Consider the following 22,414-nt stretch of genomic DNA (forward strand, 5'->3'; position numbering starts at 1 on the left):
TTTAGGGCGTCACGTTAATTGTTGAATGTGTTTTGTACAGAAAAAACTGTTGCCAAATCCGTTTACTCACGTATAATGCAGATAAAGACACCGTATTTTATGGAAAACCGCCCTACTGGGCCAAAAAGGACCCAAAGTGATCCGGTAGGCGCGCCGGTATGTTGTAGCTATCTCAGGCGATGGACAGCTCAATGCATGAGAGGGCTACGCTAGGACCTAAAGACAGCTTTATTGTCCGTATTGACATAAATGCCATCTTTTGCTTGAAAATCCGTGGGAAACTCTCGCTCTGAAGGGGTTAAATCCGAGCATAAAAATCAACATAAACGGTGAGAACTGGTGTAGTCGTTCATGCAGTTACAGTAACAGATGAAGTTCGGGCAGCAGAACTGTCAGGCTGGCGCTGTAACCACGCCCTCCGCTACATCATTATAACGAAGTCAAATAGTAATCGCGGCGCGAACTTTTACAGTCTAATTGTACGTCTGTTCGTTTCAATAGTTTAATGTCATCTGACGTCGTTTCTCAGTGAATTATCTTGTCTTGTGAGCTAAATACGAAACCCTAACTGTAGAGTTAGAAGGAGGGCTTTTCAAGCCGTACAAACACAGGTGTGAGCTAATGTAATCTATTTCACTCAAAGCCATCCTTCACTAAATAAATAAACAATGTGCCTTTTAATTACGTAAAAGTCACCAATACCTTATCAAATTTCAGAGAATCTGCGTAATTTGTACTCCACATGAAAATCCTTTACTTGCGCGGCTGCGGTGCGCGCGCTTCTTACAACACTGATTACGCGACTGGACGTCAATGACTGTATGAGCGTATAAAGTGGGAGCAGGAAAATGCCATGGTGCTGTAATTATTATTTTAAAAGAAATACTTTCTCATGATCAACACCACGACATAACATGTCAATGCCTGTGCGTATTCACATGATTATCCCTCAATCGATCTATGTACCTGAGCACAAAACCGGTCTGTAAAACAGTGCCATCTCGTGGTCCTTATAGAATATGTCTCTATAGACATGTATGATGTATGGTTTAACGTTTTCCCCTCAATCCGTGTTTTAACAGATTTTAAAACTGAATAACTGACTAATTGATTTTTTTCTGGTAATAACAGTGATGCTATTATTAATGGTATTAGTTCGTGAAATTTTTGGCAGTGTAATTAGTAGTCGTTATATTCTTTTAAAACTTGTACCAGTGGAGTCTAAACTTTTCTGACAATCTGCATCTTTGTCTGCGCAGTGAAGGATTATGGGAGTTTGGACTGAAGGTCGGCAGGTTGCTCTGACGTCATCCTGAGAACCGTTGCGTCGCTATATCAGATACTGAAGCAAATGCCACAGAGCCACGCCCATCCCAACTCTTGCCTTTGTGTTCGTCAGCAAAACATATTGAATCAAGTATCTTGCCGTAGGTGGCATTGCAACGTGGTATCCATGTCTGTTGTCCACTCTTAAACAAATGGCTTTTCAACAGGTTTTTGCATAGCAAATGCTAGTCTGGATCGGCCAGGGGGACGCTACTCTGCTGTGATTGGTTAGGGTTTGGGTCAGGGGTAGGGGTAGAGTTGGGTTATAACCAATCACAGTTTAGAGCATCCCTCCAGCTGATCCAATCCAGCACCAGCCGTCTCCACCCTAACCATGTGCCTGATGTTCCCGCTGCGGCCACTGGGTGGCAGGGTGATTATATGATATATCAGAAAGAGGGCAAATACTTAAAACTGTCTGTGTGTCTGTGTCTCTGTAAACTCTGATGGATATTCATTAACACTGTCAAGGTCTGTACCTCAGCATCAGAGAACTGTGTGTGTGTATGTGTGTGTATGTGTGATTCCGTTTGTCAGAATGAAACCGTGTCTTTGATTTATCATCAGTGACGGCTGATATTTAAGTATACTCCTCTTAGTGTTTCTATAATTCATGATGTATAATTCCATGATGTCATCATGCAATCTCATTTATCCAAGAGGGTAAATACAGTTCTGAGACAGTGAACATGTGGGTATTAGCAGAATGTAAAATGTAAAATTAACTCCGAGAGATCTCATGTTGATAAACTCTCAGAGATGACCCCTGGAGATTTTCTCTCGCACCTACTCTAATGTGACCTGTCAGACAGCCAACAGCAGAAATCACACAGAGAATGTAAAGCGAGAAAAAAAATCCCTCGGTCATGCATCACCACCATCATCATCATCATCACCATCATCATCATCATCACTGATGCACCTATGACATGAATCTTACTGACTGTGGCAAACCAGCGGGGTCTGGGCAGGCAGTGTTATTTTAGGACAGAGAGCTGATTTGTCCCTGTCTTGGTTGCCCACGGCAGGAAGAAATCATCGCCTCATTATTCCCAGATTCTGACGGCCCAGCTCGTAATTTAGCCATCAGCCGCTGGGCCCGCGGACCGATGAACCGCACTCAGCTGGGTGAGGGCAACAGTCTGGACTCACAGTAGAACCCTCCAGAATCTTCTCTGCCAGGCCTCCCACCCCCTCAGCTCCAGAGTGGATGTGTAATTAAGTGGTGTCTGTCTGAGCTGTGGCCGGGGGGGGGGGGGGGGGGGTGTAGGGACGGTGAGGCTGGCCCAGCCTGACAGCATAACCACAGACACAGCCCCTAATGACAGAGCAAGACAGCACCATTACCCACAGTGCAGCGGGGCCCAGCCAGGGCAAAATTACAGCAATCAAACTGCTGTGTGTGTGTGTGTGTGTGTGTGTGGGTAGGCCATCTGTGGAGCCAGTCTAACTAGACACACACACACAAACAGATCCTAAACAAACAGGTCCCTACACTCTAATGCCCACTATGAAGACAATTCACTTGAATGGTCCTAAAATGTGCACATTACATTAATGATTAAACAGCAAGTTTGTTTCTCTCTCAGAGATTGGTTTAGTCTCTTTTCAGGACAGGTAAGTCTGATTTAAATGGTAATTTAAATTAAAATGGTAGGGGGTATTTTTCCTGTTTCCCTTTAAAATAGCTTTGATGACATTATCATCAGCCCCTTTACATTAGCATTAAGCATCTCAATATCTTCCACCACACAAACCATCTCTCCCAAATCAAACACATCTCAGTCTCCAACACCACACAAACCATCTCTCCCAAATCAAACACAACTCAGTCCCTAACACCACACAAACCATCTCTCCCAAATCAAACACAACTCAGTCCCTATCACCACACAAACCATCTCTCCCAAATCAGACACATCTCAGTCTCCAACACCACACAAACCATCTCTCCCAAATCAGACACATCTCAGCCCCTAACACCACACAAACCATCTCTCCCAAATCAGACACATCTCAGCCTCCAACACCACACAAACCATCTCTCCCAAATCAAACACATCTCAGCCTCCAACACCACACAAACCATCTCTCCCAAATCAGACACATCTCAGCCCCTAACACCACACAATCCATCTCTCCCAAATCAGACACATCTCAGCCCCTAACACCACACAAACCATCTCTCCCAAATCAAACACATCTCAGCCACCAACACCACACAAACCATCTCTCCCAAATCAGACACATCTCAGCCTCCAACACCACACAAACCATCTCTCCCAAATCAAACACATCTCAGCCTCCAACACCACACAAACCATCTCTCCTAAATCAGACACATCTCAGTCTCCAACACCACACAAACCATCTCTCCCAAATCAGACACATCTCAGTCCCTAACACCACACAAACCATCTCTCCCAAATCAGACACATCTCAGCCCCAAACACCACACAAACCATCTCTCCCAAATCAGACACATCTCAGTCCCTAACACCACACAAACCATCTCTCCCAAATCAGACACATCTCAGCCTCCAACACCACACAAACCATCTCTCCCAAATCAAACACATCTCAGCCTCCAACACCACACAAACCATCTCTCCCAAATCAAACACATCTCAGCCTCCAACACCACACAAACCATCTCTCCTAAATCAAAGTCACATGTCAGGGCTACTCACAGCCTGCTCTGATTGGCCCTGCTCTCAGGTGTTGGGTGGGTGGGGAGGACATACCCGGTGAAGATGCGGCCTCTGGCTGGCTGAAAGTGTTGTGTGGCTGATAGTTGGCGCTATTCCGAAACAACTGGACCTTTGAAAACCTCTTTAATCCAAATGATTCATGATCAACTGGCCATGTTTACTCTCTTATTACAGTCACTAACGCACTGTGCTGGGTTACCACAGCAACAGAGCAATATGCCGTTTCTGTGCTGTTATGTTCCTCCGTTAAACCAGTGGATGAGTCTGATGCAAAACCACTGACTCCTCTACCACACTGGTCTCCCCTAACACTACTGTTTGGGTCAGACAAAAAGAGAGAATGATCATTAGACAATAAAAGCACAAATCACACCGAGCATTTCTATGATCTTATTATTCAGTGCAGTAGCATTTAAAAAAAAAAAAGGTTAACCCAGACAGCACATTCCTTACACACCTCTCTCTGAGAGAATCTCTCTGGGCTGGTCCAAAAGTGTGTTTATATCCAACACTTCTTCATACCAGCAGTAATGCATAATCAAAGTCAAGTTAACATAAGGGCAGGGCGAAGAGATGGAGACACAAAGGTCTTATATCAACACATCTTCTAAATGAACCAGATTTCAGTTAAAACAAAACTACTAAGGAAAAAAAATTCCATCAGTCAAACATCCAAAAAGACACATTTTACTCTCTATGTTCCATGTCCTGACCATCATTCAATAACATTTCATTTGAATAATTTTGAGAAAGAATATAATACAGAGGAAAGATCAGTTTCACTCCACACTGATTACATCTATGGCTCTGCTCCCGGGACATCAGACAACACCAAATGAGACAACACCAAATGAGTCTCTGAAGAACTGCACAAGACATTAATCACAATCATTTCTAACACAAGACAATATGAAACTCATATCTAATTTAAGACAGTATGGCATTTGTATCTGATTAAAACAAAATGAATTTTATATCTAGCGTAATGTGTCCATACATGTCACCTTTAGATCTGACAACAGTCTAATTATGAAATTAGTCTAATTATGTACTTCTTGGTCATATAAGGACAATTTAACTAGTGTCTTTAACAGCACTATGGCACTGTACACAATACACTTCACACCAAGACCACAACAGGGGTCTATGAGTCTATAACTAACAAACAGCACATTTCACTCCAAATCCCATCACCTTCCAACCCTGCTGCAACACTACACTCCTAATGCTACTGAAAGCCTGTCAGCATTAACAGTTGGTTGGTGATGTGTTTGTGTGTGTGTGTGTGTGTGTGTGTCCTGTCAAGACCTCATGGACTCAACTTCAGGCCCAGACACAAAGCCAGCTCATTCTTCTGGATCTTTCCATCTCCATTAATGTCACAGTGGCCCAGCAGAATCCTCCGGAACTTGTCCAGGTCCGCCCCACTGAGGTTGGGCTTAGAAATGGGGCGAAAGAGTGATGGAGATAGAGACAGAAAGACAGAGAGGGAGGGTCAGATTAACACAGTGAGAGATAATGGCCGAAACAGACCAAACCTGTTCAACCGAGTTCAGTATTTATTTAAGAACGATGGGGGAGATGTTAGTGATGGAGCAGCTCCATGTTCTGTACCTTCACCAGCTCCATCATGTCTTTGACAAATCCATCCACCTCTGGCCCTTCTAATGCCCCAGTCTTACTCTGACAAAACATGGAACGAGTTTCACAAATGTGCTATAGTGAAAATGTGACATACTGAGTGCTGAGAATGCACACATGACTAGACTGCATGCTCCCACCCCAGCTTCAGTGACCCTGTGTGAAACTCACCACATCGTAGTGGGCAAAGATCTTCTCAAAGTCCCTTTTTCTGTCCTCCTGGCTGCAAGCCTGCAGAGTGTTATATTACTTTCAGTTCAAACTAATTATTACATATTTACACTTCATAACTGAGGTAAAGAGAGAAAATAGCATCAAAGAAAAATACTGACATGAACTCAAGTCTTTCATTGTTAAACATGAGAAAATCTAACTTACATCCATTTCAAATTTCAGCAAGAAGTTTTCCTTTAAAGAAAGGATTCTGGGTAGGCAAAGCAAAAGAGAGATTACTATAAGAAATCAGTTCAATGCCAATAATTTATGAAACATCCACTGTAATAAGACACAAATATAAGACTAACTAACATATGACTAACTAATATGATATTAACTAATATATGACCAACTAATGTATAACTAGCCAATATGAGACTAATATAAGAATAACTAATACATGACTAACTAATGTAAGACTAACTAATATATGGATGCATTCCAGGGATTTACCTGGCCAGATCATTCAGATCCAGTCGACCATCTTGGTTTTTGTCAAACATTTTCATCTGAAAGAGAGAAGTGAAGGTGAAACAGAGATCAAACACTGCGGAGAACCTAACAGAACCACAAAGAACTCATCATATCATTTATCCAACAGAACCTCAGAGAACCCTTCATTACATTTATCCAACAGAACCACAAAGAACCCATCACAACATTTGACCAACAGAACCACAAAGAACCCGTCACAACATTTGACCAACAGAACCACAAAGAACTCGTCACAACATTTATCCAGCAGAACCACAGAGAACCCGTCACAACATTTATCCAGCAGAACCACAGAGAACCCTTCACAACATTTGACCAACAGAACCACAAAAAACCCATCACAACATTTATCCAGCAGAACCACAGAGAACCCGTCACAACATTTATCCAACAGAACCACAAAAAACCCATCACAACATTTGACCAACAGAACCACAAAGAACCCGTCACAACATTTATCCAGCAGAACCACAGAGAACCCATCGCAACATTTATTCAGCAGAACCACAGAGAACCCATCACAACATTTATCCAGCAGAACCACAGCAAACAGAGATAATAGAGAAGTAACTGAAATGAAACCTGTTCTACACCATGAAATCTACCACAGTGAAAGTCAAGACTGACACATTTAAAGAGTATATTTGTCAGACAGATGTGAGGTCATAGGTCAGAGTTTCATTACCATAGCATCAGTGTACTCCTCCAGTTTGGCACTGGTGATCACCTTCTGGTGCTGTTGGAACAGATCCTGCAGGAAGCTCTGATTGGATGAGGGAGGCAAGGGTGAAGAGATGGTCAGATCATCATAAAAAACCCTTTTAACTCATGGAAATAGTAGCTTAAGGAAGAGATGGAAAAGGAGCAGACAAGGTTACTGGAGTGAAAAGTCATGAACAAACAAATATAAATGGCACAAAACAATGGCTCATGAGGAACTCAAAGGCAGACAATTATTCAGACCACACCACACAATAATAACAGCCAAGATGAAATGAAGATGACAAGGTTTTTTTGAGGCACCTATTGTGGCAAAAACTTGACCAAGTTAAAGTTATTTGAGAAATTTAAGAGCAAAAATGATCCATTCATTGTCTGCTCCTCCAGGCAGTGCATGAAGACTGTGGCCTGTCAGAATGGTGCTCCTCCAGGCAGTGCATGAGGGCTGTGGCCTGTCAGAATGGTGCTCCTCCAGGCAGTGCATGAAGACTGTGGCCTGTCAGAATGGTGCTCCTCCAGGCAGTGCATGAAGACTGTGGCCTGTCAGAATGGTGCTCCTCCAGGCAGTGCATGGAGACTGTGGCCTGTCAGAATGGTGCTCCTCCAGGCAGTGCATGAGGGCTGTGGCCTGTCAGAATGGTGCTCCTCCAGGCAGTGCATGGAGACTGTGGCCTGTCAGAATGGTGCTCCTCCAGGCAGTGCATGAAGACTGTGGCCTGTCAGAATGGTGCTCCTCCAGGCAGTGCATGAAGACTGTGGCCTGTCAGAATGGTGCTCCTCCAGGCAGTGCATGAAGACTGTGGCCTGTCAGAATGGTGCTCCTCCAGGCAGTGCATGAGGGCTGTGGCCTGTCAGAATGGTGCTCCTCCAGGCAGTGCATGAAGACTGTGGCCTGTCAGAATGGTGCTCCTCCAGGCAGTGCATGGAGACTGTGGCCTGTCAGAATGGTGCTCCTCCAGGCAGTGCATGAAGACTGTGGCCTGTCAGAATGGTGCTCCTCCAGGCAGTGCATGAAGACTGTGGCCTGTCAGAATGGTGCTCCTCCAGGCAGTGCATGAGGGCTGTGGCCTGTCAGAATGGTGCTCCTCCAGGCAGTGCATGAAGACTGTGGCCTGTCAGAATGGTGCTCCTCCAGGCAGTGCATGAAGACTGTGGCCTGTCAGAATGGTGCTCCTCCAGGCAGTGCATGAGGGCTGTGGCCTGTCAGAATGGTGCTCCTCCAGGCAGTGCATGAGGGCTGTGGCCTGTCAGAATGGTGCTCCTCCAGGCAGTGCATGAGGGCTGTGGCCTGTCAGAATGGTGCTCCTCCAGGCAGTGCATGAGGGCTGTGGCCTGTTAGAATGGTGCTCCTCCAGGCAGTGCATGAGGGCTGTGGCCTGTTAGAATGGTGCTCCTCCAGGCAGTGCATGAAGACTGTGGCCTGTCAGAATGGTGCTCCTCCAGGCAGTGCATGAGGGCTGTGGCCTGTCAGAATGGTGCTCCTCCAGGCAGTGCATGAGGGCTGTGGCCTGTCAGAATGGTGCTCCTCCAGGCAGTGCATGAGGGCTGTGGCCTGTCAGAATGGTGCTCCTCCAGGCAGTGCATGAGGGCTGTGGCCTGTTAGAATGGTGCTAATGAGTCTGAGGAGGAAGAGTGGTACTTAGTGAGACAGAGAGCAGTACCTTTAACTCCACCGCTGAGATGTATCCACTGCTGTCAGCATCATAGTTTCTCCAGATCTGAAAGGAGAGAGAGACAGAGACAGAGACAGAGAGACAGACAGACAGACAGGGAGAGAGGGAGAGAATGCTTCAGAAATCAATCAAAACTCTCATTAAAAGTCACTGTTTAGACCAAGGTTGCATCTAGACCATGGAAAATAATATATCAACTGCAGCTGTGAATGGCCATAACACAACAAATACACTCGATTCTTAATATTTCACTGTCTCCAGAGGGAAGAGAGTACACAAAAAGACAGCACCGTGTTTCTATCTATCTATCTACCTATCTATCTATCTATCTATCTATCTATCTATCTATCTATCTATCTATCTATCTATCTATCTATCTATCTATCTATCTGTCTATCTATCTGTCTATCTATCTATCTATCTGTCTATGTGTGTGTGTAGATAGATAGATAGATAGACACACACACAAAAACCAAACCACTTTAAAATGAACCAAACAAACAAGCTGCTCTCACCCTCATGAATTCCACGCTACTGTCCAGCGGGGTCTCTCTGCGGAACAGCAACAGGAAGTTCTCCTCCTCCGGGAGGATCATTGTCGCCAACTACCAAATGACAATCAGTTCAGGAAGTCATTCATCAACCCAACAGGTCGCTTTTATTCTCTGTGAAATGCACCAAATAGTGCAAATTCTGGAGCCCAACATATGATAAAAAAACAGCTGACCTAAGAGTATGACAAACATTTTATTTTCTGTTTCGGATCTGTTCAAGAGGATCAAAAAGTGTTAGAATCCCCTCGACTGTTTTATTCTAATATTGATCTATAAAAGACTTCCGAAAATCAGCAAACGAGCCATCATTACACTCCCATCCTTATCATTAATATCTTAAACGCTTCTTTCGGACCCTCAGCTCATTCTTAAGCAAGGGGTTTCAGTTCCTGTTCAGTTCTTGTTCCTCTTACTGAGAGCTCTCTCGGTACTCCTCGGTCCGTCTCTGAGCTGTTTGATTGAGCTGTCTCCAGCAGAAAGACTGCCGACTGGAGAAGGTTATTTATTCACAGTGTTACGGTGGTGTTAATGTGTAGCTAATGTGTAATACACTGTCCTTCGAACAAACCATGCAATTAACTAGAATGAACCTATAACTAATTAAGCTATAAACAAGCTCCCTCACAAGAAAAGACAGTATTCAGTACCTCTTCAATCTGCAGCCGTCCGTCCGCACCGATGCCAGAGGTCGACATTAATCTTTCTCTCAGATGTTGAACCTTTTCCTCAGCGAGTTTACCCTTTGAAAAAATCAGGATGTTTAAACTACCGTAACTCATGTCGCAAATATAAACGAGAACGATTCTTTAGCAATACTACAATTTGTTTGATGGTGGTTATGGTTGGTTCAGTGTGATATGTATTACATGTCGGAGGTACGAGTATGATCAGTGTGACTGTTTTAAAACAGTTCTTCGGAGCTGAAGTTCTGAGTCAAGATGAGAACCAACAGAATATATAAAAGAGCTAATCCACCTAAGAATTAGGATGGTTTACTTGAAATCATGGGGGAACTCACTGAGACCTTTTCATAATCTATGGCTCTATGACCTCAGAAAATCTTTACGAACGTTCCATTCAAAGACACAAAGGAGGAGGAGGCTTGTCAGTTTAGTTTGTTTAGCCAGTGTCTCGAATAAAACAACAGGCTTAGCATTTGAATGTATTTTGTGAAGAACAAGATTGCTCTGCGGATAATGCTCCAACAGCCGTCAAACATCTCACGTATATATCACAGAATGGCAGTCGACATACTCACGTCGTCCACGTCTAGACCGCTGCACTACACTACTGTGCACGTATGGTCATTAATTGTTGCAGGGTTATGATGACAAATGAACAAAGACAATACATCTTTAATTTGATTGTCAAAAGAATAAAACAAAACATTCAATGTGCCTACACTTATCCCTAATTTCTTAACGACGTGTCGGAAAAACTCTTCCAATTCCTTTCCTTGGATGTAGCCATTATCTGCAACATAAGCAATGAATACCGCTCAGAGAATTCATCTGACCCATTAAAAAACAATTTTCAATCTTTAAAAGGATTCCTGTCGGTGTGTCAGTTACAGTACCGGCTTTGTCGAAGTGTTGCCAGACTTGAAGAAAAGCAGAAGCGTCTAGTTTAGCCAACGTGCTGTCCATGGTGCTAAAAACCCGAAATCAAACTTCGTAACAATTCTGCACGAGAGTAGGGACAAGCGTCACCTAAGTTTTCCCAGCTGAGCTCCACGCGGACTCGTCCACTCACTCTCAGTCTGACTTCCAACAACGCGCGCAGCAGCACGAGCAGGGAGCAGCCCCGTCTTTTACACCCACATACTGACCAACACAGTGGGTCAGAAAAATGAGAGACTGTGATCACAAAATGTTTCCAAAAACAGTTAAAGGCGAAACAGTACACGCATGTATGTGAAACTCTTCAGATTTACAAAATGTGATGAATATAGTTTGTGAAAACCTAGGCAAAGCCCGCACAGACTAATATGACTAATATATCTTTACGAGATCAGAGTCAGTGAATGTCAGTGAGTTTTTTATTCGTACAAAATATACAGACAGGGCCTTCGAAAAGCAATGCAACACCATATCCATAGATCTTTCACTGTCAACATGATATTTTCCAATAATATTTTTCATACTAAAATAAAAGTGGTTAAAATGTCTTTTACAAAAGTATATTCTTTTGAAGCATAATCACATTTTTTTTTGTTCCAGAAAACCATCACCATAAACCATTTCCCCAGATAAAAGAATAAAATGAAAGTTCAAATATATTATACATACATATATGTATATATATATATATATATACTCTTTGGTAGTAAAGAAAATAACATTTTACCAAAAGTTTGGGGAAATTGTTAACTTATTCATCCAGTTCACAGCAGAGGAAGTTGTGCACAAGGTAAGTTTTTCTTAAAATGAAAATTCAGTCAAACTGCAGGAGCTATACCTGACCAGTATAGGAAAGCATGACAGAGGACAGACTGCACTTTAGTACTTTCAGATCGGCTGCGGCTGTGCATCAGGCCTTATAAGGTGCGTGTTTATTCTGTATTCAGTCAAAGTAGCGGTGAAGCTCCCTAAGAGCCGTTTCATTTCAGTTTAAGATGTGAAGTAGCCACATGAATGATGTACATTACACTGGGATGATGTCAGTATATTGAAATAATGTCTATACGGCGACTGTATCCATCGATTGGTTCTCTGTGTTAGGTGACGTTAGGTCAGAGGTCGTGTCCCCTTCAGGCAAGTTTTCCTCAGGGTCAGAGGGCAGACCATCTGAGTCCAGCGCTTTGAGGTTGGGACCCTGGGCAGACTGTTGTGTGTTCAGTGTTCCCACTGTAAACACGAAAAACACAACAGTGTCACTCAGCATCAATACCCATCAAACCATAATGCACAAAAAAAAAAAACCCCACACTCCACACTGTCTACCACCCCCACACCCCACACTGTCTACCACCCCACACCCCACACTGTCTACCACACCCACACCACCTACCACACCCACACTGTCTACCACCTCAACACTGTCTACCACCCAACACTGTCTACCACCCAACACTGTCTACCACCCAACACTGTCTACCACACCCACACTGTCTACCACCCCACACTGTCTACCACCTCAACACCCCACACTGTCTACCACACCCACACTGTCTACCACCCAACACTGTCTACCACCCAACACTGTCTACCACCCAACACTGTCTACCACCTCAACACCCCACACTGTCTACCACAACCCACACTGTCTACCACCTCAACAACCCACACTGTCTACCACCCCACACTGTCTACCACCTCAACACCCCACACTGTCTACCACCTCCACACTGTCTACCACACCCCACACTGTCTACCACCCCACACTGTCTACCACACCCACACTGTCTACCACCCCACACTGTCTACCACACCCACACCCCACACTGTCTACCACCCCACACTGTCTACCACCCCACACTGTCTACCACACCCACACCCCACACTGTCTACCACCCCACACTGTCTACCACCCCACACTGTCTACCACCCAACACTGTCTACCACCCAACACTGTCTACCACCCCCACACCCCACACCCCACACTGTCTACCACCTCAACACCCCACACTGTCTACCACCCCACACTGTCTACCACCCAACACTGTCTACCACCTCAACACCCCACACTGTCTACCACCTCCACACCCACACTGTCTACCACCCCACACTGTCTACCATCCCACACTGTCTACCACACCCACACTGTCTACCACCTCAACACCCCACACTGTCTACCACCCAACACTGTCTACCACCCCACACTGTCTACCACCCAACACTGTCTACCACCTCAACACCCCACACTGTCTACCACCTCCACACTGTCTACCACCCCACACTGTCTACCACCTCCACACTGTCTACAACCCCACACTGTCTACCACCTCAACACCTCACACTGTCTACCACCTCAACACCCCACACTGTCTACCACCTCACACTGTCTACCACACCCCACACTGTCTACCACCTCCACACCCCACACTGTCTACCACACCCACACTGTCTACCACCCCACACTGTCTACCACCCCACACTGTCTACCACCTCAACACCCCACACTGTCTACCACCCCACACTGTCTACCACCTCCATACTGTCTACCACCTCAACACCCCACACTGTCTACCACCTCACACTGTCTACCACCCCACACTGTCTACCACCCCACACTGTCTACCACCTCAACACCCCACACTGTCTACCACCCCACACTGTCTACCACCTCCATACTGTCTACCACCTCAACACCCCACACTGTCTACCACCTCACACTGTCTACCACCCCACACTGTCTACCACCCCACACTGTCTACCACACCCACACTGTCTACCACCCCACACTGTCTACCACACCTCACACTGTCTACCACACCCCACACTGTCTACCACACCCCACACTGTCTACCACCCCACACTGTCTACCACCTCCACACTGTCTACCACCTCCACACTGTCTACCACCCCACACTGTCTACCACACCCCACACTGTCTACCACCTCAACACCCCACACTGTCTACCACCTCACACTGTCTACCACACCCCACACTGTCTACCACCCCACACTGTCTACCACCCCACACTGTCTACCACACCCCACACTGTCTACCACCTCCACACCCCACACTGTCTACCACACCCACACTGTCTACCACCCCACACTGTCTACCACCCCACACTGTCTACCACCTCAACACCCCACACTGTCTACCACCCCACACTGTCTACCACCTCCACACTGTCTACCACCTCAACACCCCACACTGTCTACCACCCCACACTGTCTACCACCTCAACACTGTCTACCACCTCAACACCCCACACTGTCTACCACACCCACACCACCTACCACACCACACTGTCTACCACCCCACACTGTCTACCACCCCACACTGTCTACCACACCCACACTGTCTACCACCCCACACTGTCTACCACACCCACACTGTCTACCACCCCACACTGTCTACCACACCCACACTGTCTACCACGCCACACTGTCTACCACCTCAACACCCCACACTGTCTACCACCTCCACACTGTCTACCACCCCACACTGTCTACCACACCCCACACTGTCTACCACCTCACACTGTCTACCACACCCCACACTGTCTACCACCCCACACTGTCTACCACCCCACACTGTCTACCACCTCAACACTGTCTACCACCCCACACTGTCTACCACACCCCACACTGTCTACCACACCCCACACTGTCTACCACACCCCACAGTGTCTACCACCTCACACTGTCTACCACACCCCACACTGTCTACCACCCCACACTGTCTACCACCCCACACTGTCTACCACCCCACACTGTCTACCACCTCAACACCCCACACTGTCTACCACCCCACACTGTCTACCACCCCACACTGTCTACCACCTCAACACTGTCTACCACCTCAACACCCCACACTGTCTACCACCCCACACTGTCTACCACCCCACACTGTCTACCACCTCCACACCCCACACTGTCTACCACCTCACACTGTCTACCACACTCCACACTGTCTACCACCTCACACTGTCTACCACCCCACACTGTCTACCACCTCACACTGTCTACCACCTCAACACCCTACACTGTCTACCACCCCACACTGTCTACCACACCCCACACTGTCTACCACCTCCACACTGTCTGCCCTGTGTGGCTTTGAGAGGCAGTGCAGTGGTACAGGACTGAAGATGACTGGAATTATATCGGATAAGACTGAGTGTATCTGAATGAAATGCAACCGTGAAGTGGACAGTCCTGACAGGATAGAGAAATACAAATAGACACATGAAACCCATTTATACCATGTTTCTCTTCAGTTTGGAGCAAAGATAAAAGAACAGATATGAGAGGAGAAATGTCTAACCAGCTGTAGGGAGGGACTGGGAGCGCTGGTGTTGGTTGTTTTCTTCGGCGTGGTTGGCTGTGGATCGCAGAGATGACCTCTGTTTGGCCCAAGCCTTCTCAGAGCTGATACCGTCCAGCTCTGCATCAAACACGCTGCCCTCACCTACAGGACAGACACACAGAAACAATACCAGAACATTCTACAAGTCCATAGCATTGCCTCATTCACTGTTAGTCATCCAGACCAGTAGAACTGACTCAACAAAGTCTGAATCCTGCAGCAAGGCCATCTCCCTCTCACCTGTCTCTCTCTCTTTATTTTGTACACAGACACATACACATGCCATAAATATTTAACTGAAGTAGCATATTTCCATATTTAAATGAGGCGCCATATTTGCATATTTGAATGAAGTTCTGTCATACATGTGATAGAAATGCAAGCACCAGGCAGGCACAGCTGGAGATGGAGAGTCTCACTGATGGAGAGGCAAGAAAAGAGAGAAAACTAGAGAGATATTCACCACTCTGTGACTGTTCCTCTTCAGGGCTCTCAGAGAGAGGACTGCTCTGCTCTTCTCCCTCTGAAACCGACAGCGCCCCCTTCTGGCGTGGAGCAGGTAAAGGCACTTTCGGTGACTCTGAATTCTTGTCTGAGGGGCCTTGTGATTAGATAAACAGTGTTATTATCAGTGAAAAACAGTGGATATGTCCATCATAACACCTTTCAAAACAAAATGTGGCCACTTCCAGCACTAATAAAAAACACACACGGTTATATGCACTTGGTCTGTATGAAAACTCAGTCTGTCAGATGGATGTCTGTCAGTCTGTCAGATGGATGTCTGTCAGTCTGTCAGATGGATGTACACTGGAGGCAGTGTGTGTGGTATGGGAGACTCACCCTCTGCTGTGTGTGAGCTCTGGGGTGTCGGGCTGACCGGTCCGGAGGTTCGCGGGCCCAGTGGCGGTTTGGGTTTAGGGACTGGGCTGGATGGTTTGGTGGGGGTGATGGGAAGGTGTGTGCGGGGCTGAGGTTCTGGTCGAGTATCTTTCTGGGCGGTTATTTCAGGAGAACCAGTGTCTGTAATGGTAGAGAACCACAGAAATCACAAATTCCAAATGACTCTTACTAAAATCCGTGGAGCAAGAATTCTCTTTGTGATTTTTCACATTGTTCAATCCAAATAACAGCGAGACAGGTCCTGCAGTGAGACAGGCGCTGCAGTGAGACAGGGTCTGGCTCAGGTTCAGGTTACTTTATTTGTACCCAGAGGTAGATTTGGTTTGCAATAGACGAGTTATCATCCATCTTGACACAAGTTTTACAAACAACACAGACAATTTAGAAACATAAAAGTGCTCAGGTTCCAATCCTTACTAAAACCACTAAAACTAAAATAAGTAAATAAAATCGATTCAACAAAAGCATGATAACATAATGATTTTGTCAGTGTGGAAAACGGACAGTTTCCTCAAACAAACCAAACACTGAAGCCCCTTTTTGCACACAGCTTCACAGTTTGCTTCAAAGTTCAGTTTTGAGTCATTAATTGTTCAATAATTGTTCCCAGGTACCTGTAAGATTGCGCACATTCCACTGTCTGATGCTTAATGGATGTGACTTCATGTGTGTGGGCATGTCTTCTAAAATCAGTCATCGTGTCTTTAGTCTCAGATGTGTTTAATCAATCATCATGTCTTTAGTCTTACATATGTTTAATCAATTATCATGTCTTTAGTCTTACATATGTTTAATCAATTATCACGCCTTTAGTTTTATATATATTTAATCAGTTATCATGTCTTTAGTCTTACATATGTTTAACTGGAGACAGGACTCCTCACACCACTTAAAGTCGTCGATGACCTGGCTGTGGCTGGTCCCATTGTCCTGAAGCCGACTAACAATAACCGAGTCATCTGCACACTTTAAGATGGTCCTATTCTCACTCCTACCCTGGCACATTTTAGTCATATTTCTATTTTTATTGCTGATACTTTATATTTTCAAATTTCTTACTTTTTTTGTAAATATGTGTGAGTCTTAATATAAATGCAGCGGTTAAGGTTGACACAACTGAAATTTCATTGTGCTTGCACAGTGACAAAGTTCTTGAATCTTGACTCACATATTTGTGTAGAGGATTAATAGTAGGGGTGAGAGCAGGCATCCTTGTGGGAACCAGCTCAGGAACAAATTTGACCTGTCAGAATTCCATTGACCCTCACTCTTTGTGTCCTATTAGTTAAAAAGTCAAGACTCCAGCCCACAAGTTTATTACTCAGGTCAAACTGTTCTAAAAGCCTACTGGTTAAAATATGGGGTTGAATTGTGTTAAAAGCAGAGGAAAAATCAACAGAAGTCTAGCATGAGACCCATTTCCCTCCAAGTGTTTAATAATTAAGTTATGCAAAGTGACGGTGGCATCCTCTACTCCTCTATGTGGCCTATAAGCAAACTGCATTGGATCAGGTGCCTGCTCTGTTTTCCTTAAGATTTCTGACTTTACCAGTTTTTGAGGGTTTTCATTAAAATTGATGTAAGAGTAACCGGTCTAAAATCATGAAAAGTTTTGGGGCTATTGGATTTGGGAACAGGAACTACCACAGCATCCTTCCAGACCTTAGGTACATGCTGTGCTTGTGAGGACTTATTAAAAATGTCGTGGAATACAGGACTCAGTACTATTGCACAAGATTGAAGTAAACGACCACAGATGTCTATGGCTCTGATTTACTCTTACTGAGCGGAAGGCCTACTCCACGTCCTTTTGGTCTACGTCAAAGAGTTCTGTTATAATGTCATTATGACGTGAAGAGTTCCGTTATAATGTCATTATGGTATGGAAGGGTTCTGCTATAATGTCATTATGCTATGGAAGAGTTCTGTTCTAATGTCATTATGGTATGGAAGAGTTCTGTTATAACATCATTATGGTATGGAAGAGTTCTGTTATAACATCATTATGGTATGGAAGAGTTCTGTTATAATGTCATTATGGTATGGAAGAGTTCTGTTATAATGTCATTACGGTATGGAAGAGTTCTGTTTTAATGTCATTATGCTATGGAAGAGTTCTATTATAATGTCATTATGGTATGGAAGAGTTCTGTTATTATGTCATTATGACGTGAAGAGTTCCGTTATAATGTCATTATGGTATGGAAGGGTTCTGCTATAATGTCATTATGCTATGGAAGAGTTCTGTTCTAATGTCATTATGGTATGGAAGAGTTCTGTTCTAATGTCATTATGGTATGGAAGAGTTCTGTTATAATGTCATTATGCTATGGAAGAGTTCTGTTATAACATCATTATGGTATGGAAGAGTTCTGTTCTAATGTCATTATGGTATGGAAGAGTTCTGTTCTAATGTCATTATGCTATGGAAGAGTTCTGTTCTAATGTCATTATGCTATGGAAGAGTTCTGTTATAATGTCATTATGCTATGGAAGAGTTCTGTTATTATGTCATTATGACGTGAAGAGTTCTGTTCTAATGTCATTATGGTATGGAAGAGTTCTGTTATAATGTCATTATGGTATGGAAGAGTTCCGTTATAATGTCATTATGCTATGGAAGAGTTCTGTTATAACGTCATTATGCTATGGAAGAGTTCTGTTATAATGTCATTATGGTATGGAAGAGTTCTGTTCTAATGTCATTATGCTATGGAAGAGTTCTGTTCTAATGTCATCATGGTATGGAAGAGTTCTGTCATAATGTCATTATGGTATGGAAGGGTTCTGTCATAATGTCATTATGGTATGGAAGGGTCAGGTGGGCGCCCTGAGGGAGGAGACTGACATCTTTAACGCATTGCAGCGTACTCACCATACTCTGGTTTCTGTGCCAATGCTGCTGCTTCAGTCGCCTAGGAAACACCAAAACAAACACAGCATATTAAATATAGGTACTTCGTCATCATCTATAGCGACACTCCACAGTGCAGAACTGATTGGCAGGGACATGCCATTGGCTACATTTTTATCCTTCGTAAGGAAATTATTTTTGCTTGTGCCACTAGAGGGCAGTGTCTCTCCGGCACTATATTTAGTACTACAGCACAGCAGTAATAGTACACTGTACATGTACACTGTACAGGCACATTTCTCACAGATGGCCATCCACAATCACCTGTCCAGAATAGTATTATATATAATACTATATAATAGCATGTGTGTGTGTGCGCGTGTGTGTGTTTGTAATCAGCGCTGTGTTGGTGTGTGTGTGTGTGTGTGTGCCATCTGCACTGTGCTGGTGTGCGGGTGTGTATGTGTGTGGGTGCGTATGTGTCATCTGTGTTGTGTTAGTGTGTGTGTGTGTGCATGCATCATCAGCGCTGTGTGTGTGTGTGTGTGTGTGTGTATGTGTGTGTGTGTGTGTGTGTGTGCGGGTGTGTATGTGTGTGTGTGTATGTGTGTGTGTGTGTGTGTGTGTATGTGTGTGTGTGTGTATGTGTGTGTGTGTGTGTGTATGTGTGTGTGTGTATGTGTGTGTGTGTGTGTGTGTGTGTATGTGTGTGTGTGTGTGTGTGTGTGTGTGTGTGTATGTGTGTGTGTGCGTATGTGTCATCTGTGTTGTGTTAGTGTGTGTGTGTGTGCGTGCATCATCAGCGCTGTGTGTGTGTGTATGTGTGTGTGTGTATGTGTGTGTGTGCGCGTGTGTCATCTGTGTTGTGTTAGTGTGTGTGTGTGTGCGTGCATCATCAGCGCTGTGTGTGTGTGTTGGTGTGTGTGTCATGTGTGCTGTGTTTAGAATCAACACAATGACACATGCAGGCTACTGTACACAGTAAATGTGGAAACTGCGTATTTCCTGTTTAGGGTTACCTACATTAGATGGTGCCGTGGACTGGCTTGAAACGATGGAAACGTCATTAAATGTGACAATACTTTGATTAAGGATCGCTTCACACGCTTAAATATATATATACTTGGCTGAGATGCGCACCCCCCCCCCCCACCTGATATAAGTCTCAAGTGTCACCCATGTATGTATGGGTGTGTGTTGTGTGTGTGATCTGCGCTGTGTTGGTGTGTGTGTGTGTGCGTGTGTGTGTGTGTGTGCGTGTGTGTTGGTGTGTGTGCGTGTGTGTTGGTGTGTGTGCGTTTGTATCTGTGTGTTGTGTGTGTGTGTCATCTGTGCTGTGTTGGTTTGTGTGCTGGTGAGTGTGCGTGTGTGTGCGTGTGTGTGTGTGTGTGTGTGTGTGTGTTGGTGTGTGTGCTGGTGTGTGTGTTTCTCTCTGACTCACTCTCTGTGGTCTTGCTGATTTCTTTTCCTGTCTGGCTTTCATCTCTGCCAGGAGGCCGCCGCCCATCACTTGCACGCCCATGTGTCGGCCAATCAGAACACAGTCCCGCCCCTCCTTCTCAATGTGGGGCTCTGTTTTATGCTCAGTGGTTCTTTGCTCTTCTGGAGGGTTGGTGTCATTGCTGCCCAGTGGCTCAGAGGATTGTGTTTTGACTGGTTCAGTTGGAGAGGGGAGGGAGGGGCTTTTGACACTGGCCTGGCTGGAGGTGCTGTTGTCTGTCGGCATGGTAACGGCAGGGTGGGGTGAAGGGGGAGAAGGTTTGGTTGCTGAGCGAGGTTTGATTAGGTTGAAAAAGCCACTCATGCGTGATTCCCTCCTCCTGTCTCCCTCCTGAGGGGTGGGACTTTTCAACGAGGAATGTCTGTGATTGACAGGCAGAGTGGATGATGTCAGCAATGGACAGAACCAAGATGGGCTACACTCACACTCATCAACACACTAAAATACACACACACACTAGGGGTTGCACAGAGTACTCGCGTGTGTATGAGTGTGTGTGTGTGTGTGTGTGTGTGTGTGTGTGAGAGACACTTACTTGGTTTCGATTTTCGTGACTTTTCTTGTAAAGAATTCATCCACCCCTTCGTCCAGTTTGTCCAGATGAAAGTTCTGCTCCACCTCGGGTTCAGGAGCAGTACAGACCGCCTGATCAGATTAACAGGATAAATCTCATGCTCACACATACATGCAATTATTCATGTATGTTTACAATTCTTTTATATGTTTGTTTTCAAACCTCAACCACACTAACTACTCCTTATTACTGTTTTCTTTCTTTTTTAAGCTCATCTGCTTTCTCTGTATGAGTGTGTGTGTGTGAGTAAATGAATAAAATGTGTCTTGCCTACCTGTCTGACCCCCGCTTACTGTCTGATCTCCGCCCACTGTCTGATCTCCACCTACCTGTCTGATCTCCGCCCACTGTCTGATCTCCGCCTACTCTCTGATCTCCGCCTATTCTCTGATCCCGCCTACTCTCTGAGCTCCGCCTACTCTCTGATCCCGCCTACTCTCTGATCCCGCCTACTGTCTGTCAGTGACCTACTGTCTGTCAGTGATTTACTGTCTGTCAGTGACCTACTGTCTGTCAGTGACCTACTGTCTGATCTCCACCTACTGTCTGATCCTGCCTACTGTCTGTCAGTGATCTACTGTCTGTCAGTGATCTACTGTCTGTCAGTGACCTACTGTCTGTCAGTGACCTACTGTCTGTCAGTGATCTACTGTCTGTCCCCCGCCTACTGTCTGTCAGTGACCTACTGTCTGTCAGTGACCTACTGTCTGTCCCCCGCCTACTGTCTGTCAGTGACCTACTGTCTGTCAGTGATCTACTGTCTGTCAGTGACCTACTGTCTGTCAGTGACCTACTGTCTGTCCCCCGCCTACTGTCTGTCAGTGACCTACTGTCTGTCAGTGACCTACTGTCTGTCCCCCGCCTACTGTCTGTCAGTGACCTACTGTCTGTCAGTGACCTACTGTCTGTCAGTGATCTACTGTCTGTCAGTGACCTACTGTCTGTCAGTGATCTACTGTCTGTCAGTGACCTACTGTCTGTCAGTGACCTACTGTCTGTCCCCCGCCTACTGTCTGTCAGTGACCTACTGTCTGTCAGTGATCTACTGTCTGTCAGTGATCTACTGTCTGTCAGTGACCTACTGTCTGTCCCCCGCCTACTGTCTGTCAGTGACCTACTGTCTGTCAGTGATCTACTGTCTGTCAGTGATTTACTGTCTGTCAGTGACCTACTGTCTGTCAGTGATCTACTGTCTGTCAGTGACCTACTGTCTGTCAGTGACCTACTGTCTGATCTCCACCTACTGTCTGTCAGTGACCTACTG

The 22,414-nt window shown here is 45.3% G+C and overlaps 2 protein-coding genes across 3 annotated transcripts in view; both read right to left on the minus strand.

Annotated features, from left to right (window-relative positions):
• Positions 1-5,346: 5,346 nt before the first annotated feature.
• LOC115825658 (secretagogin) lies at positions 5,347-10,982 on the minus strand. The gene is made up of 11 exons (XM_030789445.1): positions 10,913-10,982; positions 10,739-10,809; positions 9,984-10,076; positions 9,298-9,387; positions 8,771-8,827; positions 7,075-7,152; positions 6,348-6,403; positions 6,057-6,102; positions 5,850-5,909; positions 5,652-5,720; positions 5,347-5,475 (listed from the first exon to the last, which is right to left on the minus strand). Exons 1-11 carry the CDS (start codon positions 10,980-10,982, stop codon positions 5,347-5,349), a joined length of 819 nt encoding a protein of 272 aa, XP_030645305.1.
• A 695-nt stretch (positions 10,983-11,677) lies between these two features.
• carmil1 (capping protein regulator and myosin 1 linker 1) overlaps positions 11,678-22,414 on the minus strand; it is a 50,405-nt gene continuing 39,668 nt past the window's right edge. For both annotated transcript variants that reach the window (XM_030788807.1, XM_030788806.1), the window contains exons 32-38: positions 21,112-21,221; positions 20,517-20,937; positions 19,097-19,136; positions 16,162-16,341; positions 15,782-15,919; positions 15,277-15,420; positions 11,678-12,182 (exon numbers count right to left, since the gene is read on the minus strand). In XM_030788807.1, the coding sequence (XP_030644667.1) occupies positions 12,016-12,182; positions 15,277-15,420; positions 15,782-15,919; positions 16,162-16,341; positions 19,097-19,136; positions 20,517-20,937; positions 21,112-21,221 (1,200 nt within the window). In that variant the 3' untranslated portion in view covers positions 11,678-12,015. The remainder of the gene's footprint in view (positions 12,183-15,276; positions 15,421-15,781; positions 15,920-16,161; positions 16,342-19,096; positions 19,137-20,516; positions 20,938-21,111; positions 21,222-22,414) is intronic.

This window comes from Chanos chanos, chromosome 12, assembly GCF_902362185.1.
Source record: "Chanos chanos chromosome 12, fChaCha1.1, whole genome shotgun sequence".
Taxonomy (NCBI): domain Eukaryota; kingdom Metazoa; phylum Chordata; class Actinopteri; order Gonorynchiformes; family Chanidae; genus Chanos; species Chanos chanos.

Excerpts from the sequence above, each read along its gene's own strand:
- LOC115825658 (XM_030789445.1), bottom strand. The coding sequence starts at position 10,982 with ATGGACAGCACGTTGGCTAAACTAGACGCTTCTGCTTTTCTTCAAGTC. Across the intron at positions 7,153-8,770 it reads TCTCAGCGGTGGAGTTAAAG|AGCTTCCTGCAGGATCTGTT; the intron begins GTACTGCTCTCT and ends TCATCCAATCAG. Across the intron at positions 6,103-6,347 it reads GATCTGAATGATCTGGCCAG|AATCCTTTCTTTAAAGGAAA; the intron begins GTAAATCCCTGG and ends TTGCCTACCCAG.